General features: G+C 54.2%; 1 protein-coding gene across 1 annotated transcript in view; it reads left to right on the top strand.

The window, feature by feature from the left end:
- MGLL (monoglyceride lipase) overlaps nucleotides 1-19,036 on the top strand; it is a 113,293-nt gene extending 94,257 nt beyond the window's left edge. The window contains exons 5-7 of the mRNA XM_087431637.1: nucleotides 793-882; nucleotides 14,697-14,912; nucleotides 18,525-19,036. Of these exons, the coding sequence (XP_087287763.1) occupies nucleotides 793-882; nucleotides 14,697-14,912; nucleotides 18,525-18,650 (432 nt within the window). The 3' untranslated portion in view covers nucleotides 18,651-19,036. The remainder of the gene's footprint in view (nucleotides 1-792; nucleotides 883-14,696; nucleotides 14,913-18,524) is intronic.
- Nucleotides 19,037-26,795: the final 7,759 nt, after the last annotated feature.

Raw genomic sequence — 26,795 nt, 5'->3', positions numbered from 1 at the left:
GGTAAACACCGGATCCAGCAGGAGAGATGGGGTGGGGTAGGAAGGCTTGTACCTGCATCAGGTTCAAGTTCAAGGAGCGTGGACTGAGCACTTACTGTGTGTCTGGTACTTCTGCACACAGTGGTCCTCTGGAGGGTGCCAAGGTCCCCGTTGGCAGCTAAGGAAGCGGAGACTCAGTGATGCTCAGATGTCCTGTCTCAGTGCACGAGGCAGCAGAGCCAGGAGTCAACCAGTCTCCTTTCCTCTGCCACACGTCTGCTAGTTGGGCTGGTGGCTGTTTCTGTTTCCTTCTGAGAGAAACCAAGACAATCAACAGATTCTTTCTGATCAGAGCTGCTCCTTTGGGGCCTGCTGAGCTATCCCACTTCACTCTCTGCTGACCTGGGTGATTCTGCTCCTGCTGTGAATTTTTAGGGTCCCCTGAGAAGTGGCTTGTGCACAAGAGCTCAAGTGGGCAGCTCTTGCAAGTAATTCAAAATTACAACCGATGAGTGATTTCGGGGAGGGCAACCACACAGAAGCTGGAGCAGGCAAAAAATAGGCATGGCGTCCCTGCCGCCCGCCGCAGCGGCCCGCCTCTGGCCCGGCTCACCCACGGCGGATCTGAGCCAGACTAGCTGGAGGCTGTCTGAATCAGAGCAGGCAGAGTCCTGGGTGTTCAGCCTTGGAAACAAACCTGGCCGATGTTCAGCTTGGGTGTCACTTTCTTTAATTTACTGTAAACTGTCCCGTGGGCAGAGCTGGGCGTGGGTCCCGCTGCACTCACACCCTTTGTTTTCCCTCCCCGGGTAGGTCTTTGCTGCGAAAGTTCTCAACTTTGTCCTGCCAAACATGTCCCTGGGCCCGATTGACACCAGCATGCTCTCTCGGAATAAGACAGAGGTAAGAATCTTTCCGAAAACCTGGGGTCGCTGGGGGCAGGTGAGAGAGTGAGGGCAGCAGCCCTAGTGGGAAATCCACGTTTTAGCTCTGTCCACGGCATTGTGCTGCCCTTTCACCAAGGCCCTGCGCAAGCGATGGGGACAAGAAGACGTGTGAGACGTCGCTCGGCTTCAGAATTGGGTGGGAAGGGATGAGTGGTTGTGATGCCTGAGCTGTGTCCTAAATATGCAAAGGAGCTAACCAGATGAAGTTGTGTGTGTATCAGCCAAGTCTCTTGGTTGCAAGTGACAGAAACCCAACTCAAAGTGATATAAGCAAAAAGAGGGATTTATTGATGAATGTAACTAAAGGTTTCAGGCATGGCTGGATCCAGGGGCTCAGAAGTCTTGTTCACCATCTCCTCTCCCCAGCCCTCATATCCCCTGGTTTAGCTTCATTCCCAGCCAAACTTTCCCCAAGTGGAGACAAAGCTGGCCACCAGCAGCTTTACCTGAGCAGCTCCAGCGGAAAGATAGCACCTCTTTCCAACAAAAGCCTCAGGGCTGAATCTTATTGGCTGACTTCCAGGAAAGGGGGCAGTGTCAACCCCACCCAACCTCATAGACTGAGAGTAGAGAAGGGCAATCCCCAGGAAGGGGGGCTGGGAATTGGGATAGTGGTAGCAGAGGACGGAAGAATGCATTCAGGCCAGGGCAAAAGTCATATGTCCACGGGTTGGTGGGGGCCCGTGCCGGAGCAGAAGGGGGGTCAGAGGGAGAGGGTTCCCTGCCGGGGAACAGCACTGGTACAGACCTGGCATGAAGAGAGGACAGCCTATTTGCAGAACTGCCAGTAGTTTGGTTCCACCACAATATAGAGGGCAGCAGGTGAGTGGTGAGGGGTGATCTGAGGTCAGATCATAAGGCACCCTGTGAACCCTGTCTCCCAGGAGCCACTGCCCTGCCAGGAAGATGTCACAGCCTGTACTGCCTTCTATAAAGGCAGAACCAGCTGAAAGAAGCTCAGAAAAAAGAGGCAAGGTGGCGCTGGAGAGAGGCTGGGAGGTCGTGCCCTCCAGTTGGCGTCACGGCCTCTGGGAGCAGGCACCAAGAGCAGCATGGACAAAGGGTCAGGGTGAATTCCTGTGCCTGGGACTGGGCCTGAGCAGAGTCCACAAGCCTGGAGACTGCTCAGCGAGCCCACCCACTTCCCATTTGTTGAAAGGCCAGCACCGTCCCTCCCTTTGACTGGGCCCTTATGCTCTGTGCCAGGCCGGGCGCGGCACGCTCCTCCACGCACAGCAGCCCCATATTTTGGATGAGCAGACTGAGGCTCTGCAAGGTGAGAGGACTTGCCTAGGGTCACCCGCTGGCGGGGCTAACCTGAGAACTCAGTGGGTGTGGTCCAGCCCGGCTCTGTCTGTGGGGGCAGCAGCCTCCTGCAGGCTTGGGGCTAGCTGGTGAGAGGCAACCCTGGGCATTGGGAAGATACTGGATTAGCTTCAGCATTAAGCAAATCATTTTGCCATTTTTCTGCCTCAGTTTCCCCTCTTGCCTTAGGAATTTGGAATCACGGAATTGTTGGCTCCCTGAGGACCTGGGCAATGGAGTGGGGTGCTCTGGCATTCTGCTGGCTTTCTCGGATTTCCGGGACTTGAGCAGTTGGATTCTAGCTTCATTATAAAATGTGACCTCCTGGCCTCTGAGTCACTCAGAGAGTGGGCAGCTAAACAAGAGTCATCCCTATTGTGTAGGAAGGAGACATCCTTGATCAGGGGTCAAAACTCCCAGGCCTCCCAGACTCAGCTGTTTATGAACCAGGCTGGTGAGACACTCTAGGGAGCGGTGGGGCCTGTGGGAGCCAGAGGGTATCTGATCCATCCAAGTCATCACATTCAATTAAAATTCTTTAATTTAATTTTTAGAACCCATAGTGCCTCCCAAACCCACATCTTGGGGCCAAATTTGACCCACTAGGACCCAGAAAGGCCCAACATATGCTGTTTGATTTAATCCTGAGGTGAATGAGATCGACGTTAACCCCATTTCACAGATGAGGAAATTGAGGCTCAGAAGTTAAATAATTTGTCCAAGCTTGCACAACCAGTCAGGGGCAGAGCTAGAATTTGAACCCACTGGAGTAAAGGTCCATGGTTGGGTGCCTCCTTCTAGCTGGCTTTTATAATCATTAAGCTCATTTTCCTGTTGTACAGTGACTGGTCCACAAAGCCTGTGGCGGGGGCCATTGCTCTGTGTGCAGGATTCACTTTGTGAGGAGACCTCAGTGCGGTACAGGGCCTCCCCCACCTGCCAGCGTCCTGAAGAATGGTTCTGGTTTAAATGTGCAGTGTGTGGTGACACCAATTATCTTTGTGGCAGCTGTGCTAGGATGACAATGGGCTGGGGCGGGGGGGGGGGGGACTTCCCTTTGAGATCTTTGAGAGGAAAGATCCAGGTGTAAATCCGAGTTGTTTATCTTACCACCTGAAAACACGTAGGCGAGGAGGAAGGAAAAAAGAGATAATGAAATGATTCCAAACCCTCTTTGTTTAAAAGTAGCTAATTGTAGAGCTTTATTCTCATTTTTGAAAAAATGGAAAATTCCACTGAAGGCCTTATAAAAAAGGGAAGAGCCTGGTGTGGACACACAGCATGCAGGCTCTCCCTTCTCTGCTCGTCCCCGCCGCACCCACAGCTGCACACTGTCATGGACCGGGTTTCTGACTAGTCGGGTGAATGGGATGATTCTTTAGAAACACTAATAAATTTCCCTGCTGGGAAGACTCGGAGGAAGGGAGGTGGCTGCTCCCCCGTTGGAATAAATAAGGAGCAAGAGTTGCCATCCCTCAGCGGAGAGAATTAGCCCCTTACCTGTCGCCACTCTGAGTCTCCCTTTGAACATTCTGGGGAGCTTTAAAAATAGCAGCGCCCGGGAGGAAATGTGTTCAGAAGAGGACCGCCCGGTCTCACATCGGGGTGTCTCCAGGCACATCTTTAGCTAAGAGATTTCCCACAGAACCCTGCAGCTGTAAAAGCCTCAGAAAGAAACGTTTGCGTACCATGTTCACTAAAGCAGGTCCGGGGGCGGGGCCGCAGGGTGCGGGCGGGTCAGGGAGCCTGCAGGGATTTGGAAGTCTGGCTCTAGGGAAGCCGGCTGGCTTTGTCGTTCGCATGACAAAAGCAGGATGTTTGTTTGGTGTTTGCTGTGGCTAGTGTTCTCACAACCCACCCAGGACTGTCAGCGTGACACCCTTCACCAGCATCACTCCATAGCTGCCAGCCCACAGAGGCACGTTCTCTCGGCACGCGTGGAGCCTCCAGGAGTAAAGGCAGAGAGTGCCTTGTTTCCTGCACCATCCAGCGCACGACTGTCGTGCCCCTCTTCTTTGTCAGACACACTAGCCCTTCCATCTCGCCACAGCTCCGGGAAGTCAGTCTCACTACCAGTATTTGCAGTTGTTGCAGCTTGGGCCCAGACAGGGCAAGTCACCTACCCAAGGACACACGGCTATTAAGTAAGGATTTGAGCCCAGATCTCTCTACTCTGAGCCAAGTGCTCTTGGCACTAAAATCCCGGGAACAAAGAAGTTGCTACTCAGGTTTTTTTAATGTTTGTCCACACTTTTAGAGTCCCTGCTCAGAACACTGGAGTACTGGCATATTCATCATTCCACCCTCAACAATGGGTTGTTCAGAATGCGATGAATCCCTCCTACTCTGAAAAGCCTTGAATCCCTCCTACTCTGAAAAGCCTTGAATATTCTAAATAGTTCTCCGGCCAAGGACACAGGGGGAAGACATGAGGAGGAGAGGTTGCTGAGGGTCTCCTCAGGCCCTCAACCAACAACAACCATCGGATTACTCACAGAGTGTGCTGCTCTCTCTCCGTGCTCCATCGTTCGGCCCTGTGGACTGGGCAGAAGCCGGGAGGAGAGACGCTGCCATTCTGAGTGCTCCTTCTACTAGAGACATGCACTGTTTATATACTGGGGCAATTTGTCTTCTAGAACAAGTCTCTGTTCTCTATAAATACACTGGGATGCCTCCAGGCGCATCCTGGCTAGTTTATATTCGTGCTGGCAGGCCATATGGTGAGTTCTGGGTGCCTGGAGAGCTGTGCAGAGTGGCCAGCTCTGCTTCCTTTCATGTTTGTGGGCGGCCACCACTTCAGACCCCCTCCCAGCATTCCAGATGTGCCCAGCATTAAGGATTAGGCCCCCCACCCCCCCCCGTTCCCGGTGTGTCTTCTACCCACACTGCTGGGAGGCCATGTCTGCCCACGGCCCTCGGAAGGCTCCTGCCAGGTCTTGGAAAGCCCAGCTGTACTGAGGCTTTTGACTAATTGTAACCACAGCTAAAGATAGGCCACGGCCTCCCACTCTGTCCCCAGGACACAGCCTCCCACCCAAGTCCCCTCCGAGAACCGGTTATTAACTTTCCAGTACGCCAGGTTTAGTTAGCTGAGTGTATTTTGTAACTCTCCATCATTCTTATCTTATAGTCCCCACAGAAGACTTGTCTATTTGAGGCAGCTAATAATTTAGCAATACCTTACGGAAAAAATGATGAGCCATTAGAACATCTCTTGGCGTGTATAGCTCTGTATGGGGGCAGCTGGCGGGGGAACATGTGAATGGATCTACCTGCTCTTGTGTCCTGTACACGTGAGGTCTGTTGATTTACCTGCCCTCCCTTGGATGTTCTTGCTCCCAACCCTCCTCCCGCCACTGACTCTGGGAGAAGCAGACCTGAGTGCTTGAGAGGCAGGTCCCTGAGGTCAGCAGCCTTAATGGCAGCAGAAAAGCCAGTCATTCCTTAGAGACTGTCGGGGTAGTCCCAGCTGCCAGCCAGACCCAAGACAAAATGAGATGTTCCCTGGGCCCCTCAGGCCCAGCTAAGCTTCTCTGCCAGTACCTTCGTGCGGTCAAAGAAGAAAGTGGCCCGCTCGGCTGGGCTCACACAGGAACACAGCGTAGGCAAAGCTCTCCCAGACACCATCGGTCACCTTGCAGCAGTCCGGGAGCCAAGGGTTGAACCTCCCTTTGCATGAGGATTGCATGCAACTGACTTGCCAAGGCTTGGGAGAGGTGGCTGAGCCAGACACCAGTCCAAATAGAGACTCTGACCACAGGGGTCTTCCTGCCCCAAGCCTGCCCAAGGGACGGGTGGCTCCTGCTGGCAAAGGGAATCAAAATAAAGAATGTGAAAACTGAGCTTGTGGGGAAAGGAGAGGTCAAAGTCACTTACCAGCTTTTTTCTCCAATTTTAGTTATGGAAATTTTCAAATCTACAGAAAAGTTGACATGGGAGTACAACGCACACCCATGTCTACCTCCCCAAGATTCACCAATTGGAAATATTCTGCCATACTTTATCTATGCTTAGATATGAAGATATGAGTATGGATATATATATTAAATATTTTAAAATTTATTGTGGTAAGATATACAGAACATAAGATTTGCCATCTTAATAATTTTTAAGTGTCCTGTTCAGTGGCATTAAGTACATTCACATTGTTGTGCAGCCATCTCCAGAACTCTTTCATCTTCCCAGACTCAAACTCTGTCCCATTAAACACTACTCTCCATTTCCCCTCCCCCAGCCCCTGGCAATCCCCATTCTACTTTCTGTCTCTAGGAGTATGACTACTCTAGGTGCCTCACATAAGTGGAATCACACGGTATTCATCCTTTTGTGACTGGCTTATTTCACTTGATATAATGTCCTCAAGGTTCATCCATGTTGTAGCGTGTGTCAGAATTTCCTTCCTTTTCAAGACTGTATAATATTCCATTGCATGTACAGACCATATTTTGTTTATCCATTCATCTGTCACTGGATGCTGGGATTCTTCCATCTCTTGGTTATTGTGAATAATACTGCTGTGAATATGGGTGTGCAAATATCTCTTCAAGACCCTGCTTTCAATTCTTTTGGGTTTATACCCAGAAGTGGGATTGCCAGATCATTTTGATTTGTGTTTCCCTAGTGATTAATGATGTTGAGCATCTTTTCATGTGCTTATTAGCCATTTGTATATCTTCTTTGGAGAAATGTCTCTTCAAGTACTTTGTCCATTTTTTACTCAGGTTGTTTTTTTGTTGTTGAGTTGTGGGCGTTCATTATATATTCAGGATATTAACCCCTTTGCAAATATTTTCTCACATTCTGTGAGTTGCCACACTAGTTCTTTGATTCACAAAAGGTTTTCATTTTGATGTAATTCAATTTATCTGTTTTTTTCTTTTGTTGCCTGTGCTTTTGGTGTCATATTCAAGAAATCATTGCCAAATCCAATGTCATGAAGTGGATACATTGTTTTGGCTGAACTTTTTGAAAGTAAGTTGCAGACACCATGATCCTAACCCCTGAATACTTCAGCCTGTGTTGCCTAAACGAAGGACCCAGAATAAAGACATTTACACATAACCCTATACCATATCACACTTTGGAAAATAACGATAGCTCCCTATCATCCTTTTCTCTCTGGTCCGGATTCTGATTCCTTAGTTGTCACCAACTGTTGATCTTAAGACTTAAGACTACATGATCTTGCTGATTTGTGACCAGCAATTATGAAAGTGGTCCTGCAAGATCCCGGGGATTCTTTGTTGTTTCTCTTATGATTTATTCAATCCCTGGGCCTGTGAAGAGGTGGCCATGGATGGTGTGATTGGGTGGTGAATGTGGTGGCTGCTTTTTCCCTTCCCCTGGGGACCACTCAGGAGCTATGTCTGGGTCTAGGGTCACACTTCAGGAACCTCCACTTCAAAGGAGCAAGTGATGACCTTCTGCATCACTTCTGGCTGTGAAGACCCTCAGCCCTCCAGAAGGAGGCCCCAGTGCCCTGTGGTGGGTTTGTGCAAACTGCCTGTGCCCACGTGCCCAGGGCCGTGATTAGCCGGCCCAGCTCATTGCTCAAAAAACCAGATACCAGGATGTCCAGGAGTTCGAGCTTTAATAGCAAAAAGTAATTCTTGGGAAAAAATATTCAGTAATTCACATACCCTTGGTTCAGGGGCAATTCATACATGTAGGCTAATCCTGGTTAATCCTCTTCACATCAAAATGGAACTGTGGCGTCCTTATTTCCAGTGGTTCTTGTCTGGCTCAGAAATTTCAGCCACTGAGTTGGGCGCCTGCTCCGGCGGTCCTAGCGGAAACTCGGGCCTCCTGGTAAGCAGGGCTTGCTTTGGTCCAGTGGGTCGAGGAGGCTTTCTGCCAAGTCAGGCGGGGCCCTCATCTACCCTCTGCATCGTGCAGGCGGCACACCATGTTCACTAACTCGGGTGGAGCTCCCACTTCGGGCCAGGCCCTGGGCTAGAGGCCAGGACTTCTGATAAGTCACAGTCGGGGGAAAGCGCATCACTGGCTCTGTTACAGAGGACAGAGGCGGGCGGAGGGCTGGATGCGATGTGCATGAGCCCCCCAGCAGAAAGGCCCGAGGCTGGACCCAGCTCTCCCGCTCCGGCTCTTTGCGCCACAGTGTGACCTTGGAAACCACACTCTGTGTTGCTGATCCTCGGGTCCCCTGGGGTTCCGCACAGCGGCCTGGCACAGCATGGACACCCGGGTAGACAGGGGCTCTTGTTATCATGGCTGTTTTTAAAGAGGTGTCGGCGAAGATACAGTGGCCCAGGGGAGAGAAGCGCAGTTTCACCGATGGTGTCTGGGCACCTATGGATGGGAGGAAACACTTGAATTGGGCCTGGAAGAGGGGACAGGGGTTTGCCGGCAGACAGGAGGAAGGGCGTGGGAAAGCGGCCATCTGGAAACAGGAAACATCAGGGGCAGCTCCCAGTCTTAGGTGCAGAAGATGAGCACATGAAGACAGCCTGGGAAGGAGTGGAGATGGGGAGGGCGCACATGGTGCCCCTGGGGAGGGGCGCTTCCTGGAGGAAGGGGCACCTGAACTGAGTGTCGAAAGAGAAGAGGAACTCTATAGGCAGCCAAAGCTGAGAGGACAGCCATGCAAGGGCCCAGAGGTGCAGGGGGGCCAAGAGGGTTGAGGGCGGGGGTGGAGGGGTGGCTGGAGCCCCATCACACATGGCCTCCCAAGCCGCGGGAGGAGTTTGGACTTGGCCCTGCGTGGTGAGAAGCGTGGCAGGGTTCTCAGGGGCAGGGGTCCTGGGGGAGTCTGGGCACAGCGTGTGGGCGGTCGAGTGCGGTAAGCCCGCTGGAGGAGACTGGTCAGGCCCAAGGGGAGGGGACGTGTGCAGAGAGGCAGCGTGTGCTGGCCACGGACATGCCTGCGCTCCGTACGTTCTGTATTGAGACCAGGTTCCATGGTGAGTACTTATTTGCACTTAGAATATTCCACGAGCCTCGCATTGGTGAGGACACAGCCCGTGAGCCGCAGGGAAAGCAGGGCGGCAGCTCCACAGACCTGATCTCCGGGGTTCCCTCCTTCGCGCCCACTCGTGCTCTGTTGAGTGCAGGGATGAGGGACTTTTCCTCTGAGGCGCTGAGTGTCTTTCCAGCTGTGACAGCCCTTTGCCAGCTGTGAGCTAGCGACCCGGGGTTCCCAGCTGCCGTCGGGTCTGCACCGGGCCCTCCTCGGGCTGGGTTAGAGCAAGGCTGGCTCGTCCACTCCTGCAGCCAATGCTGACCAAGGCCTCCTGCGCCCGGACACGGCCAGCAGGACAGGCAGACCCTGCCCTAGGGGCGACACTCGAGTGGGGACTGACAGGGGCACAAAGCCCTGATCAAGGAGCGGCGTGAGTGTGGGGCCACAGAAGGACCGCTAGCCATGAGAGCCTGTGAGGGGTCTCGAAGGCCTCCCTGGAGGGGGGATGTCTGAGCCGAGGCCTGAAAGAGGAGTGGATGTTAATTAGCCTAAGAGTGATGGGCTGAGAAAACCACGTGAGGTGGGAGATGGAAGTCACTGTGCACAGGAGAGGATTTTCTTTCTCCAACTCTTTCTATAACAAATCGTGTCTCCTGCCATTCAAGATGGGGGCGGGGGTGGGAATGAAGAGATTGTCTCCGCAAAGACCTGCCAATTCATTTTAGGGTTCCCACAAGTTTCTAGATTTCACAGAGATCACTTGGGTCAAGTTGCTGTGCACCTTCTCTCCAGTATGCCAGAGAAGGCTATCTGATTTCCCTGTGGTGAAAATGGATGGATTAAGAGAGATCTAAACAATAGAGGAAGGAGGTGGGAATCCTGGGATAAGCTCTAAAGCACAAGTGGAAGGGTGAGGCTTCCACAGGAAAAGGGAGGGGGCTGGAGGGAAGGAGGGTAAAGAAAACCCAGCTGTAGACATATCTGTGCGTACCTGAGGGGAACTGCTGGAGATTAGGCCTGCTGGGCTGTATTGCTCTGTGAGGTGGGAAGCAATGTCATTTGGGGTGGGCACGTCTGTCTGTGCCCAGAAGGGCGCCCCCATCCCCTGTGGCACTCTGTGATGAAGGGGGGCGCCCTCTGGGACCCACTGAGTCACTTCACTCTCCGTCAGGCCCAGGTATTTATCGTCCTCACCAGGGACCCACCAGTTTCTTTTCTGAGGAGCGCCACCTCCACATCCTGGCTGTCCCGTGAGTCCGCAGGCCCCACCTTTACTTTCTCTTCTCTAGGCAGGTAGCATAGCATGGTGGGTGGTTAACAGTGCTGAGGGGGGAGCCCGACTGCCTAGGGTCGTACCCTGGCTCTCCCCCTTACTTGCTGTGTAACCTTGGGTGAGTCGCCTAGCCTCACTGAGCCTCCGTCTCCTCATGCGTCAAATGGTGATGATAATGATAGTCCCTACATAGGGGTGCTGCGAAGATTTGATGAGCAAGCACAAGTGCTTTAACACAGCACCTGGCGCAGAGTTAAGGGCTCACTGTGTTAGTTACTTTTAATATTATTCTAATTAAAAATGTAATTTTGCAATCCATCATGGAACAGATTTTTTAAAAATAGGTCAAGAGATTTGACTGCAGGGGTGGGGCCTGGATTTTGCTCAACCAAAAGTTTAAGAAAACTTCTGGCTGTGGATTGCACCTCTATTTACTGTGCAAAGTTTCTTCCCCCAGGGAGACAGTGTTCAAAAGTCAGAAGCCCCAGTTGGCATATTCCTGGGTGTCAAGTTCAACCTTGCTGACAGCTCTCAGAGCCCCAGGAAACAGGGAAGGGACTAGAGGATCACTGACACCCCACAGGAGGCCGGGAAAATATTCACAGCTTTGAAACTTCAAACCCAAGAGGAACCTTCCAGGTCCCCTCAATGGGAAAACTGAGGCCCAGGGAGGAGTAGGGCTCACCCAAGGTCGTGTGGCTTGAGGTCTCTGGGTAGAAAGGCCTCAAGCAGAGTGTCTTTCCTCCCCTTGCCTCCCGGCATCAGATCCAGATGCAACCCACACATCCTCGACGCTGCTGTGGGCCAGGCCCTGGGCCTGACGCTGGGGCTCTTTCTTTTCACTGGATCTCCCCACGTCCTCTGAGGTGCTTCCACCATCAGCCCCATTCCACAGATCAGCAAACTGAGTCTTGGAGAGAAAAGCCTTGCCTGGATCACACAGCCCCTCACACAAATGTCAGGGCTGGATGGTCCTCACTCCTCCAGTCTTCGTCACATCGTTCAGAGGAGCCCCCAAGAAAAAAGGCTCCAAGTCTCAGCCAGTGGAGGCACCCCCAGAGGTCGGTCATCTGGAGCAAAGGTGCGGTCACTTTGACCCAGATCCACAGCCTGCAGCTGGTACGCCCCCAGCAGACACTGTTCTCAGCTGGCAGGAGCAGTCGTGGTCCAAAAAATGAGGGGGGCAGGGTGCGTGGAGATGTGAGAGAGAGTGCCGAAGACTGGGTCTTTGTCAGGGGTTTTTAATTAAACTTTTTATTTTGAGACAATTGTGACTCTTATGCAGTCATGGGAAATACTACAGAGGGATCCCAAGTACCCTTTATCCAGCTCCTCCCCGTGGTGACATCCTGCAAAACTCTAGGACAACATCACACCCAGGACACTGACATGGATGCTGTCCATCCCATCACCACAGAGACCCCTTGTGCTGCCCTTTTATAGCCACACCCACTTCCTTCCCACCCCCACCTCCTTAGCCCTGACAACCACTAACCTGTCTTCCGTTTCTCTAATTCTGTTGTCTCAAGAATGTCATAGAAGTGGAGTCAGACTGTGTCGTCTTTGGGGACTGACGTTTTGGTCTTTGGTTTTGAATGGGCTTGTTCTGCTGACTGGTGCTCTGGGCTGGGGCCTGGTCTAGAGGGAGAGCCCTGACTGTGTCCTTCCTGGGGGCGACAGGAAACACCCTCCCGGCAAGGAGGACTTTTGGTGGATTTAGATCTTAAGCTTTGAAAAAACAAAGGCCGCCATGATTGGGCCAGAATGGTTACTTGAGGGGAGGGTTTGGGCCCTCTGAACCTCAGTTTCCCTACGTGGTATGGCCCTCCTCTTCCCTCCTGGTCCATTTCCCTCTGCTCCTCGCCTCCTGCCCCGGCTATGGCTTGCACTGGGGGCCTGCCCTCTCCCCCACACATCTGGCAGCTCCTTCCCCAGGCCCAAAATAGGCCATTGTGTAAACAGGGCCTACGTGATCAAGACAGGGAAAATGAAGCCAAGAGGGGGAAGCCACGTGGGCCGTCAGAGCAATTGAACCCGGGAGCAGACTCCCCGAGGGGCCTTACATGCCTGGGACACGCCGGGTCAGCAAGGCAAAGTGGAGGCTGCTTCAGGAGGGAGGTGGTCTAACGGGATCTGGCCCTGTGCACTCATCAGGACACGTACCCCACAGCCAGCGTCGAATGGGCTCTGGAGCCTGGGTCCGTTTGGGATGTAGACCCCGGACAACAGCGGCTTCAACAGGAGAGAAGCTTATTTCTCTGTATGGTGACGTCTCAGCATCAATGACACCCATGTTTTTGCTCACTGTTTCCGGGGTGCAGCCCTCTTCCGTGTGGCCCCGACTCTCTCCCTACTCGGCCCAGTGTTTTGGCCAGTGGGAGGAGGGAAAGCGGCGAAGGCAGGACAAGCCCTTGACCGAGGGTACACAGGGCACTGCTGCTTACTTCCTATTGGTCAGAACCTGGTCACGTGACCACGCCTGGCTGCCAGGAAGGCTGGGAAATGTAGTCTTTATTCAGGTGATTGTGTTCCAAAGGAAACATCCGGGGTTCTATAGGGGAGAACAGGAACTGGGGTAACTAATAACAGGCAGGTTCCTCCTCTGTAAAACAGGGATAGTGAGAGCCATCCCTCATACAGCGTGCTTATGAAGGCTAAACGTGTTGAATACTTAGTGCCAGGCATGTCAGGAGAGCTCAGAAATATTAGCTATGCTTATTTCTTTTTGCTAAATGAGATCCTGCACGTGATGCCCTGGCACCATGCTGGGCATGAAGTCTGTGCCGGTCAGTGGTGCCGCAGTGCCATTGCCCTTGTCGTTAGTGTCAGTTCTCCACTGACTCCAGGCTCAGGGCTCTCTCGTGGGCCCCACAGCCCTCTTTCCAAACAGGGCTTCCTGCAGACCCTGAGTGAGCCCCTGCTGCAGCCACGCACTGCCCCTGCACTGCCCCTGCCAGCACCTTGTCCTCTCAGCCCCCCAAACAGATGGCCTGGCCCTGCAGGATTCGTGCCAGTTCAGCTGCAGGAAGTGGCTAATCCGTCTCATGTGGCTTTTCACAAATGGTCTCGTTTGCTGTGCATGGTCCCCAGCATGGGAAGAATCAGGGATGGCAGGAGTGACCAAGGACAGCCTGTCCCCTCTCAGCACGCATCCAGAATTCTGGCCGAGGCCTTGTAGGCGGTGGCAACAGAAGGGGAGATGTAGCCCCCCACCCTTGGAGAATCAGAGTTGAAACACAGTGGACACTCTGGCAGCCTCACAGGGCAGCTGTCTCTGCGCTCCTTGTCCCCGTGGCCCCTGTGCTCCCTTACCCAGTCCCGACACCATGTGGTACTTCTCCAACCAGCTGAGAACTCACTGGCAAGGATGAGGGAAGTGAGTGAAGATGAGTCATGGCCTCACACCCACCCATATGGGCCTGAGAGAGTTCTAGAAACTTCTCACCCAGATCCTGTGGGGCAGATGCCCCAGCTCGGCCATAGTAAGCAGGCAACTCATTGTCCCCTAGAGGCAAGAAGAATGAAGCCAGAAACGAAGGACAGGGTGCTGGGGTAGCCCCACAAAAGGCTGGGTCAGATTCTGAGCCACAGGCAGGGAGAGTGTGAGAGTCCGGTCCCTGGCAGGCTGATGGTTGCAGAGGGAGGCCCCAGCCTCCAGGCATGTCCCGAAGAGGAGCAGACATGGCCACAGCGCAGGACAGCAGCAGCCCTCCCTGTCAGAACGGCAGGCAGCCTTCTGCAGCCCAGAGGGCACGGAAACTGGGCACCTCCTGAAGCCCGTGGAGCAGTGCCCGCTCCTCACACTGGCCCCACGGGCCAGCATGGCCCCCACTGCTCCCGCACATTGTGTGTGCCCCTTACCCCCGTCAACAAGGCGGATGTTAAGTCAGGGGAGACAGAGAAAAAAACGTCCACTCAGACTAACGCCAAAACATCTTCAGAGCTCCTCCTGAGTGACGTCATCAGAGGAAACAACATGATGCTGCTCATATTTAAAAAAGAAAAACAATATTTGACCCTGTCTACGGGCACATGTATGAATGTGGGATGCATAGAACAAAGCCTGGAAGGAGAGAAAGCAGCCTGGGTCGGGTTTGTTGAGGGGCTGGCCGCGGAGCTGCTGGCTCTCGGCACCCGCTCCCCAGACAGAGCTGACTTGAATGGAATTGGCTCTTCCGGCCAGAGCAGAAGGAAGTACAAGAACTAGATCTGGGCCTCCGGAGGGGAGCCCCCGCCCCTGAGCTGATGGATCCCTCTCTCCCTTTCCTTCCAGGTTGACATTTATAACGCGGACCCCCTCATCTGCCGGGCGGGACTGAAAGTGTGCTTCGGCATCCAGCTCCTCAATGCCGTCTCGCGGGTAGAGCGGGCCCTCCCCAAGCTGACCTTGCCCTTCCTGCTGCTCCAGGGCTCTGCTGACCGCCTGTGCGACAGCAAAGGGGCCTATCTGCTCATGGAGTCCTCTAAGAGCCAGGACAAGACACTTAAGGTGAGCAGCTGCCCCCTTCCCCAAGGCCAGGGGAGGTGGCATCCCTTTGGGCACGTCTGCCCAGAGCCCCCAGGCCGCCCCCAGGCAAGGCACCTCGGGATAGGGGCCAGCCGGGCCGCTGGGAAGTAAGTACCAGGAATACGAGGCATCTGTAATTGTAAGAGAGTACACGAGTCCTTAGCTGATTGTCCACATGAATGAGCTCGAAAGGAAGAAAGAGAGAACACTCAGAAGATGTCATGGTCAAGAAAAGAAGCTGCAACTGGCCATTGAGCAAAAAGTCCCCCCGGAGAGTGTCTTCCGCTTTGTCGTGTCCCAGGTCCGGGGGCGTGTGTGGTGCCCGGCCTCCCTGGGTCGGCATCCTGCGCCGCTGTCATGGGCTCAGGGCGCACAGGTGCTGCTGGGACTTGTCAGGGTCTCATCTGCAAGGGAATCTGTGAGAGCGAGTCCCTCAGAGGGCGCAGGAACTGCGGCTTAGCCACGTGGCAAGTCAGATGCAAAAGACCGCAGTGGACGAACTCAGAGGGCCTTTTGAGATGGAAAATGTTGTTTTGGGGTCAAGAAGTTCCTGTTTTGTTTGTCTGATTGAACTGGGAAGAGCCCCAGCTGGAAGGATGGGGGGGTGGGGGGAGCAGAGCGCCTGCTGTGTACCATCCAGTGACAGCTGACCCTGAAGGTGGCTCTCTCTGGTCAGTCCGGCAGAGCACAGCCCCAGGGCACATTCATGAGGAGACATGTCTCCGGACTGTGCCGCCACAGCCTGTGCCATGGCTGTGTGGAGGCTCGGGGTCCAGGGCCACTTCCCACTCAGTTATAAAGAAAGCAGGCAGTCATTGCAGAGCCCACACCTACTGAGAGGCAAGGCTGGGATTTGAACTCAGATCCTCTGACCTGAGTACACTGTCTAGCTCGCTCCACACTGTGGTAACAAAGACTCTCATTTCTTTGCGAACCATCAAGTGCTTCCCTCATGCCATTATGAATTGCAGACCCTGGCCCACACAGCTACCAGATACGGACTCGTGGATGAACAGAATGATGGAGAAAAAGGAAAAGGAAAGCTGGATCTTATTAGTGCTAGAGACTGTGAACACGACGGACACTGCGGTTTTGGTGAAGGTGACACGGATCATGCCCTTCGCCAGCATGGAACCTTGTTGACCCTATGAAAGGAGTCCAGGAAGGACACTCATTTATTCATTCACTCACCATTCATTCATTTCTTCTTTCATTCAAGTATTCAGTAGACGCCTACTTTGTGCCAGGCCCAGAGAACAAGACAGGCCAAGTCCTGTCCTCCCATGCAGCCCATGTCCTAAGGGGATGAGTGGGAAACAAACAGCTGAACAGATGACGAGGGAGGGGTCTGTGCCCTGAGGGAAATGAAGCAGGGGGTTGAGTAGGGGCCAGAGGAAGGGTGAAGCGCCTACTTCAGACGGAGCAGGCAAGCCTGAGATCTGACAGTGACCGGAGTGGTGGAAGAACATTCCAGACCGAGGGAAGAGCAAGCGTGAAGACCCAAGACTGGATAGTTCCTGTGTATGCAAACAACCAAAAGAGCGTGTGGCAGTTTGCGGAGCGAGGGCAAGGCGGCGTGTGGCAGGGTGGGAGCCTCAGCAGCAGGAGAAAGCTGGACTTTTTCTCTGAGTGCGATGAAGAAGCCACAAGAGCACTTTGAGCCCAAGAGTGACATGCGCTGATGTCAGTTCTCAAAGCATCCTCCAGCTGCCATGTGGAGACAAGAGAGGAGGCAGGGAGATGGGGTGGACGATGGCGCTGTCGCCCAGGCCAAGAGGAGGGCTTGGGCTGGGGTGGGGCAACAAAGGCGGGGGAGACCTGGCAGACCAGGAGAAAGCATGAAATCAAAGTGATCAAGGATGAACCCTGGGGTCTGGGCTTGTGCTAATGAGGAGACCGTGACACCCTATTCTGAGATGGGTAGCAGTGGGGGAGAAGCAGATCTGGGGAATATCGAGAGCTCCATTTTGAGATACCTGTTAGAGAGTGCCATTAGAAATTTGGAAAAATGGAGGCCAGCCCAAGTGATGTAGCAGTTAAGTTTGTGCGTTCCCACTTTGGTGGCCTGGGTTTCGTGGGTTCAGATGCTGGGCACGGACCTACTCACCACTCATCAAGCCATGCTGAGGGGGCGTCCCACATAGAAGAACTAGAAGGACTACGACTAGGATATACAACTATGTACTGGGGCTTTGGGGAGGAAAAGGGGGAAGACAAGGAGGAAGATTGACAACGGATGTTAGCACAAGGCCAATCTTCCTCAAAAATGAAGGAAATTTGGAAAAATAATTGAAAGTAGGGTCTCGAACACCCGTTTGCAATGAACGGTGTGAACACCAGTGTTCATTGCAGCACTATTCACAATAGCCAAGAGGTGGAAGCAACCCAAGTGTCCATCGACAGGTTGAATGGATAAACAAAATGTGGTCTATCCAGACAATGGAATGTTACTCAGCCTTGAAAAGGAAGGAAGTCCTGACACCTGCTATAACATGGATGAACCTTGAGGACATTATGCTAAATGAAATGTGCCAGAAACAGAAAGACAAATACTGTATGATTCCACTCATATGAAATATCTAAAGTAGTCAAAAATCATAGAGGTAGAAAGCAGAATAGTAGTTGCCAAGGACTGGGGAGAGGGGAAGGAGGAGGGAGAATTGAAGGATACAGAGTTTGAGTTTTACAAGATGAAAAAGTTCTGGAGATCTGTTGCACAACTATGTGAATATTCTTAACACTACTGAAATGTACACTTAAAAATGGTTAAGATGGTAAATTTTGTGTGTTTTTTACAATGGTTTAATTTGGAGATACCTATTAGAAATTCAACTGGGAATGACAGTTGGATATACACATCTAGCATTCAGAGAGAGGTCTGGCTGGAGGTAGAAATTCCAAGTCATCAGCACATGGATGGTTTTTAAAGCCACAGGACTGGACGAGATTACTAGGGAGAGAGAGAGCGCATGGGGCCACAACCACGCCCTTAGGCCACACCAGCCTATAGAAGTCAATCAGGTGGTCCAGCCTAGACTGAGAAGGAGCTGGTAGCGAGGTAGGAAGAAGACCAGGAGAGTAGAAAGCCGTGGAAACCACAAGAGGAAAGTGTTTTTAGAAGGTTACACTGGTCAATTTTTGAATGATGCTGAGAAGCCACATCATACAAGAACAAAAGTGTTCCCTGGCTGTGGCAACTTGAAGGTCGTTGGAGCCTGTGCCAAAAACAGTTGCCGTGATCGGTGGGAGTGAGAGTCAGATTGGGATAAACTGAGGTCAAACGGAAGGCAAGGAAATGGAGACAGGAAATGGAAGTCACCCTTCTGAGATGGAGGCACAGCCCACATCCACAGCTGGGGGGAGAAGTGGAATCACGGCAAGGTGTGCATTTGATGTAAGAGAGGAAGTGCTAGAACATGTTGGGACATTTTCGTTTATTTGAACCATCATCTGATCAACAGGCATTGGTACCATGAAGATGGGGGTCCTGGGGTGTGGGGAGAGAGTCTGGAGGGCTCCATCCGCTGCCCATGGTCTCCCTCCCTTCACCTGTCACATCCTGTAGCCCTGACTTCTTGTCTCTCCTAATTGCAGATTTACGAAGGTGCCTACCACGTTCTCCACAAAGAGCTTCCTGAAGTAACCAACTCCGTCTTCCGTGAAATAAACATGTGGGTCTCTCAAAGGACCGTGGCGGCAGGGAGGGGGTCCCCGCCCTGAGTGCCCTGGCCCAGCAGCCATCCACGGTCAGGGAAGCAGGGAGAGGAAGGGCAGAAGCTAGCTTCTCAGATGTGGCTTGCCAAAAAAAAAAAAAAAACAAAACACAAATTGGAGGAACCCCTAGTGCAATTTACTTAAAGAAAAAAAAAAAGACATTCTTGTTGTGTTAGGCTGTCTGCCACGGGATCTACCTTAAGAAGTAGACGCTTTATGCAGATACATAGAAGGGTCACAGGCAGTCTTCTGGAGACAGAATGTGCCGAAATGTCCTGAGAACACAGCACAGCCTCTGCCTGCTTCTCCCAGCTCCCACAGGTTCCCAGGAGTTCTGGCGTTCCCGGAACACCTGACTGCAATAACTGGGGGGGGCCTCCCCTCTTGCCCCCCCCCAGCACCCCCCCAGTACCCCTCCCCCGTGGGCCTTGCTCAGTGGCTCTTCTTTGGCCATGGGTTGGGGTGGCCAGTGTTAGCTCCCCCGGGCAGACTCCTGTGCCCTCTGAGACCCAGAAAATGCCGAATACATCCTCAAAATGAGTAGCCACCCGTGACCCAAGGCAGTTCCTGTGGGCTGGGAGCTGGGCTTTGGGGCAAGATGAGGCCTGGCCCAGAAGGGGGACTAGGCAGGAGACCCCCTCCCCGCCTTCCTGCCAGGGGAGCTGGAGCCGCCCCGAGTGCTGTGTGTGTTCAGGGGCTGCCTTTCCGCCCGGGACAAATTCTACCTGACACGATGAGGGGACAGTTGTATTGACGATGAAATGTCTAATATATAATGTATATTCTAAAACAGAGACTATTTGGGTGGGTGCGACAAGGGGGGCCTGAAGGCACAGGAGCCCCTGGGAGGCAGGTGGGCAGCGCCAGCAGGGGCAGCGGCAGGCCTGTCCCTGGACCCCACCCACCTGGGCCACAGCCGCCCTGGGAGCCTCGGTGCTGGCAGCACAGCTACCTCTGGTGGCGGGAGAAGAGAGTCCCAACGCGGTGGCCTTGTCCAGAGCTGCCGGCTGGCTGAGGCCACAGCCGATGAGCCACCCTTTCCCAGCGAGGCCACAGCCACACCTGACCTTTCTCGGTGCCACCCCCAGTCCCGCCCGCCCTGGGCCCTCACTTAGCGGCAGCAATAAACGGGGAACACCACCACCGCGGAAGCGCTTCCACTTCAAGTGGACTCGCTGTGACCTCATGAGGCCCCTTAGTGCAGATGTGGCCGTGGGGGGGGCGGAGCCACTGGGGGACACCTGCCCAGCCGCAGGGAGGCCGCCAGGGGCCCTGAACCCCATGGAAGGTGCAGTCAGGGACCCGAAGGCCGTGGCGGCCACTCCCCCTGCCGGGCCCCTGACACGGAGGCGGGAAGTTGGGGCTCCCACCCCTCTTCCTCCAGCAGCGGGAACTCTGCCCCTGACCCACGCCTTGTTCTTCTGGGGCTTGTTCTCCCAGGGAGGGGAGCCCCTCTGCCCTCCCTGCAGAGACCCTGACCGCACCATGGTGGAGCCAGAGCTGGTCCCCTCGGGCGGGCGGCCCAGCCCGCAGCTGAAGGTCATGCCTGCACAGGGGCTAGGGTTTATGTTCTCCTGATCCTGCCCCTTGGGAGGGGCAAAGTGCCCAGGCGTCCACCCGGGGGCACAGGGCCCAGATCCCCACAGAAAGCGGCTTCCGTCACCCCATCTTGTTTCTCTGGCTTCTCTTTGGAGGAGAAAAATGTAAAAAATGCGCTGAGAAAGCAGGTGAGCCCCTGCCCGCTCAGCTGGGCAGCTGGGTGTGAATGTTTCTGCTCCTCAGCTAAGGAACAGCAGAAACTCTACCCACAAACCCCCAAACCTGCCAGACACTCCTGAGCCCAGATCTGGAAGCTGGAGCCTGGAGCTGTGATAGCACAGGTCACACAGAGTCCCCACCCCGCGGCCCCATCACCTCTCCCAGAAGCACGTGACGGCAATGCCATTTCCCAAATTAAATATCAGCCACATGCTTTGAGCGGGAATCTTTCTGATGCATGAATTTATTTATATGAAAGTTCTTACAGTCGTATTTACATATCTGGTTAAAGAATCGCCTATATTAAAAGAAAATAGTTACTTGAAACCGGGACAGTCTCCTAGTCTGGGAGAGGGGACAGGGGACATCACCATGCCACGCTCGCCTGCTGAATCAGGACCGGGCGCTGGAGGCAGACAGGAGCTGTGTCTGGAGTCTCCCACACAGCCACTCCGGGGCTTCCCGCCCCTCCTGTCCTTGGAAGGCTGTGCGAATCTTGACTTGAGTTCACCCTCAATGTTGACGGCTCCATGCTGATGTTCGGAGCTTCAAACTTGTGCCATCGCCGCCACGCAGAGGAGCTGGGTTTGGAAGGGAAGCTAGGTCATGCACTCTCTGGCCTTGAGAAGTGAGAGGAGGGCAAAGGCCAGGGAGGGGCTCCCGGAGACGCTGCTGAGCCAAACCCCTGGGGGCAGGGACAGGCTAGTTGGGACACTAGGCCTGAGCGCTGATGTGGACACAGCACCTTCCCCCATGACTCAGAGGTCATGCGGGCTGCACAGAAAGGGGTTTCATGAAAAGATGCCGCCTGCAGCCAGTGGGGGGTCCCAACCCCACCAGGCCCTGTTCCTTTGCAGGGATGGGCAGCCTCCCTCCTGTCCAGCGGCGCCCCAGCTTCACCCTTAGCTTCTGGGGCGCACTGGGGCTCATGGTGAGAGCAGTAAAGCATGCCGTGAGAACCCACCTGGCTCTGCTCAGCACCGCGAGGCAAGACCCCACGCTCGCTACCTTTTCTTTCTCTTGCTGATTGCTAACATAAACCCATTAGGATCACAATGATTTTCTGAGCAATTTACCGGTTTGTTATTGTCACTGCCGCTCAGCCACATCCCTACACGTGTACTGTGAGTGGGGACAGGCATATCAGTTTAGAACTGTTAAAGGAACCAATGTGCGCCACAGCTCATCCTAATAAACCAGATGTTTTCTGAATGGTGTTGTCTGTCTGTCTGTCTGACCGAGGACTACAGTGTTCCCTGCAGAGAGAACAGCAGGCCCTTTTGCAAGATAATGCTGAGAGTCTGGGCTGAGCCGGTCATCCAATACAAACCAACGTGTGTGGGTGTGATTCTCTCCTCCACGCCTGGGGACTGCCTGGGGAGCAGATTCCACTCGTACACTCTTCTCACAGCCTCCACCACGCTGGGTACCAGTGGAGCCCTGGCCGCCCAGCTCCGACTCCACTGCTAACCGTCTCCTCCACAGTCCCACGGATGCCCGACACGTCCAGAAACAAGCTCTGAGCTTCACCCCCACAGCAGCTCCACCTCGGCCTTGCCCTTCTCAGCATAGGGAACCCCAGCTTCCCTGCTGCTCAGGCCAAAAGTCTGGACATCCTCCTCCACTCCCCGGTCTCCCAACACACCTGACCCAGCAGCAGGTAGATCCTATCGGCTCTGCCTCCAAAGCACAGCCAGGAGTGGTGAGAGCAGCATCTTTAGGGTCTCCCCTGTCCCCCCTTCAGTCTTTCTCCACACAGCGGCCTGAGGGGCTGTTAGATGAGTCAGACGGTGGCTCCCGTCTCACTCAGATAGTGAGACGTGTCCCGAGCCGGCAGGCCCTGGGCCTGTGCCTCCCCACCTTTGCTCCCCCTTGCTCCTGTGCCCGCCAGCCCCCACAAGCCAGCCTCCCCACTGGCCACCTTCCCACCACCCTGTCTAAAGTCATCACACCCACCCTGGCCCCTTCCCTGCCTGCCTTTCCTCCAGCACACTCACTGCCCTCTGCCACGACCCCTGCTCTGCTTGACCACTGGGCAGCTCTCTGTCCCCGCACTGGAACTGAGCTGCAAGAGCCTGTGTGCTGCGTTAGACCTCTGTGTGGTTTCGGGGGGCCCCCAGGACATATCTGTCCATGGAGGCAGGGTGGAAGGGAGAGACAGAGAGAGAGCCAGTTGGAGAATGAAGGAGGGACAGGGTTGGGAGCAGAACAGGGGGACAAATGTTCTCTCTGAGCCAGACCCTGAGCTTCACACTGGGGTGATGGACACGGTCAACTTCGTGGGCGTGCAACCCATGCAGTCACCCAGGGGCCCGCGTTAAAAGGGGCCCCCATTTGGTTTAGCGCACTGCTGCTGCTGTCGAAATCCTCAATCATACTTGGACAAGGCCCCACCTAGCCATTCCGCACGGGGCCCTGCACGTGGAGTGGAGCTGGCCTTGCCCTGGCCCTGCCCTCTGTGCAGAGGCCCCTCAGACAGTGCGTAGACCTGAAGGACAGTCTGCTCCCCCAGGTCTGTGTTCTACTTACAGCCGACCAAAGTCTACCCTGAGCCTAACTGAGTCAAACCTGGGCAGCGTCCTGCCTTTGTTGGCCTTTCCTGCCTCCTGTGAGTGTTCACGGACCATCAGAAGCTCCCTACTTGAGTGCCCATAATGTGCCAGGCGCCATGCCGACCTTGGGGCTGCCCAAGAGTGACACAAACTTGCCACTACAGTGCCTAACAGCGGTGGGGCAGGAAGAGGGGCTATGGGAGCGCGCAGTGGGCCAGCAGGCTCTCCAGAGGTGGCCCTGAGGGAGAGTGGGCAGATAGCAGGAGTGGGGTGCGCAGCCGAGAGGGCTCAAGGCAAGACTTGGGGGCGGAGAGAGCTCAGGTTGGTTCCAGAACTGGGACTTGCAGGGCAGCTGAAGGAAACCGAGGGCACCCTCAGTGCATCCATCCAAGGATAGTGTAATGAAGGGAGCCCACAGGATAGGTGCCATGCAGCACCAGCCACATGGGGGGAGCGGACAGCCTGACAGAGAGAGCTGCCCTGTGGGGGTGCTGCCCAGCAGGCTGTGGCCTCAGGCAGACACACCCATGACCAAAATGGAGGCTGGGGGTGGGCAGCCAGCGTCCTCCTCTCACCGCCTGGCAGCCTGGAGCACGTGGCTCCCGGCACATGGTCCAAAGTGGCTGCTCCGGCTCTTGCCACTGCGTCCTCGTTCCAGCCGATAGATGGGGCAGAAAGAAAAGAAAGGGGCAGGCGTGCACCTTTCAAGGAATAAACCGGAGATCACATCTAGTATTTCAGCTCATGTCTAGAACCTCACAATGGCCACAGCTAAATGCAAGGGAGGCTGGGAAATAAGCCAGGTGCCCACGTTACAGGACGGCTCAGGGAGCAGGGAGAGACATCAGGCTGCGCGCAGGAACCAAGTGTGCACACCAAGGCTTTCAAGGAGGGGAGACCCAGGCTCAGGATCCACCTGGAAGACACCAAGAAAGCAGGTGAGCATGAGCTGAAGGTAAGGCAGGGCCCTGACTAGGGATGGGACAGTGGGATGAAGAAGGGTAGACTGAACCAGTGGCCACTGAAGACACAAAATCAACGAGGTCTGGTGACCAACTACCTTTGAGGGCCAGGGAATCAGGAGAGAACATAAGGAACACGTGTGCATCTGCAAAACTCTGTAGATAAGGAAAAGTTACCAACTGTGCCCCAAATTGCACAAGTTCTATCTTCCAGGGAAGAATGGAAATTCACATTGAAATTCACGCTGGTTGAGCCCCTGCTGGTGCTGGGAGCTTCCTCACAGGCACCACATTTAATTTTCACATCAGCTTTGGGGTTGGTATTGTTGCTCCCATTTAGGCTGACAGTCAGCTGAGGCTCTCAGGGATTCAGTGATTCGCTCAAAGCCAGGAGGCGATGCTGAGCTCCAGCCCAGGTCTCCGGGGCCCACGTGCAGGACACCCTGCTGCCTCCCAGAGGAGGAAGGCGGGTGACTAAGCCCCAGGTGCAGAGTGACGATGCAAGTCTCGGATGGTGAACCCCGCAGGCACCGGTGTTGCTGAGGGCGCCGACCTGGCTCAGCGTGGCGCCTGCAGAATGTCTGCTGCAGGGACTAAGAGCAGGCCTCCCCACCTGGCGAGAGCACTCCCAGCTGCACGATGCCAGCGGCCAGATGGCAGCCTCATCCCTCCTTGGGTTCCTCAGCTGCTATAGCAGTGAGACGGGGCATTGAAGGCTATGTAGGAGTTCTTCAGGTAGAGAGAGCATATGTAAAGACTTCATTTTGTTTATTTTTTTTGGCAGGTGGGGAGGATAGCATAGGATGGGTGAAAAAATATTTTACATCATAGACATACTTCACGTAACGACTGGCTCAGTGGCCAGGACTAGGGTGAGGCAAGTGAGGACACAAAATTTAAGAGGGCACCAAAAATCTAAGTAATCAAGATCAGCAATATTTTAATGTAATATTTTTTAAAACACCACAATTAATGCAAAAACTTCGTGATGAACCAAATAACATCTTAAATAAAGATGGGCTCAGGATTACTGGTTCCCCTTTGCTTTCAGCTGCAGTGGGCTCAGCAGAGCGCCACACTGGCTTTGCCCCCCCTGCCCCTCACCGCCCCTCATCTTCAGGGGCGCCAGGCCAGCCCCACATCACATTTCATGCACCAGCTGTGACGACTTCCTTTCAATTGCTGCTTCTTTTGTCATTGTTCAGTTGATCTATTTTTCCATCTGTGAAAACTTGGGGGATGTCTTGAGTTGGGATAGAATGCATATAATATTTCCCCATCAAATGTATGGAAATATTTTTTCATTCAACAGTTTTTCTCTTAAAGGTAGGAACAAATTAAAGTTAAGTGAGAGAAAGATGTTTTCTTAATTCTAAAAGTAGTACAACCACCTATGAGAACTAAACACACGTCAGAGCACTCAACAGCTCACTCAGCAGCCCTCTTCAGAGCGACCCCGCACCCCCTGTGCAGACTGAAGCTGCGCTGACCATCCTCAGGGCCACAGGAAGCTCCGCCACATCCATTTACTCTAACTTCCTTTCACGCTGACCACTCACTGAGGCTGTCTGCGTTGTTTCCTGTTTATTTGCAACACCGCGCTGAACACCTTTGTCCATAAAGCCTTTCCCCACCTTAAGCTGAAAGCAGCTGTCAAAACGAGGACCAGGCACTGTGGTTCGGGAGTGCCTGCGGGCCTGGCTGTGGTTCGGGAGTGCCCTGGGCCCGGCTGCTGGGGGACCACAGTCTGGGGCCGTGACGCTGGGCTCCAGCTCCTCCTGGGCCGTGCACTTCGCCGTTCTGCCCTATCAGTGACCAGTAAGGCCTGGGTTCAACAGTGTTTTCCCTTAACCCCCTCACTTATGTTTTCACTTAAAATCTGCTATAAAACAAACTTCAGACGATTTCAAATAGTTCTGTAAAAAGATGGGTTTGATGTACTAATTCATTTTCCCCTAATACCTATTAAAAGAAATGCATAGCAATGAAAACAGTTTTTCATGTTTCAACCTCTCGTTGCACACCTTGGCACACGCAGGGTTAGCGTGTGGTCAGAGGTGGGACCTGGGCTCTCAGGCCACCGGACTGGCCCGTGCTTCCTGCCTGTGGGCCCCAGGGCAACTGGGGTGAACTCAAGGACGCAGTCAGCCCGTCACTCCCTGGGGCACCTCCCTCTGGGGGCCCAGCACGTCACAAACACACCAGGCTCACTCCAGCGGTGCTGTGCAGAGCACTTCACAAGTGGAAACTCAATAACTCAAGCAGGGAGGGAGTCACTACCGGAGCCATCCCCAATTTACAGACGGGCAAACCGAGGCACAGAGCAGTGACCAGGCAGCCAGGGTGGGAACTCGGGCCTCTGGCCCCAGACCTGGGCTCTGGGCGTGCTGACCCCTCCAGTGTCAGCTGGGGCTTTTTCAGGCTCCCAGGCCTGTGCACAAACCCTGCTCCCCACCCGACAGGCTCTCCCATGGCCCTCCCCCATGCCGATCACCCCTCCTCCCTGCCTGCAGCCAGCTTGTTCAACCAACACTCATCCTGGTCATTCGGACCTTACACCTTCCCCCACGTGACCAACACGCCAGCCCAACATGGATGAAATGCACGGGGGTGAGGGGCAGGTCCCCACAGTTCTGGAAAATGACAAGAGTAAACAGGCATGAAGGGCCATGGGACAGCTGGGGGGTGGCCCAGCCACCCGTAAAGGGCTGTGAAGGACAGTGAGGCCCCTCTCCTCCAGGGCTGTGCGCGCCTGATTTTAACGGCGCTGCTCCCAGGGCAGAATATAGCCAAGAGGGCTGCGGTACTGGCTGCCAGGGCCTCAGGGCCCAAGTGGGGGTGGCTGCAGGCCTGAAGGGCCTGAGAAAGCCACCTCTGAC

This window comes from Ceratotherium simum, chromosome 5 (genome assembly GCF_057802395.1).
Source record: "Ceratotherium simum simum isolate JZ-2026a chromosome 5, ASM5780239v1, whole genome shotgun sequence".
NCBI lineage: Eukaryota > Metazoa > Chordata > Mammalia > Perissodactyla > Rhinocerotidae > Ceratotherium > Ceratotherium simum.
This window is presented reverse-complemented; position numbering and strand designations above follow the sequence as displayed.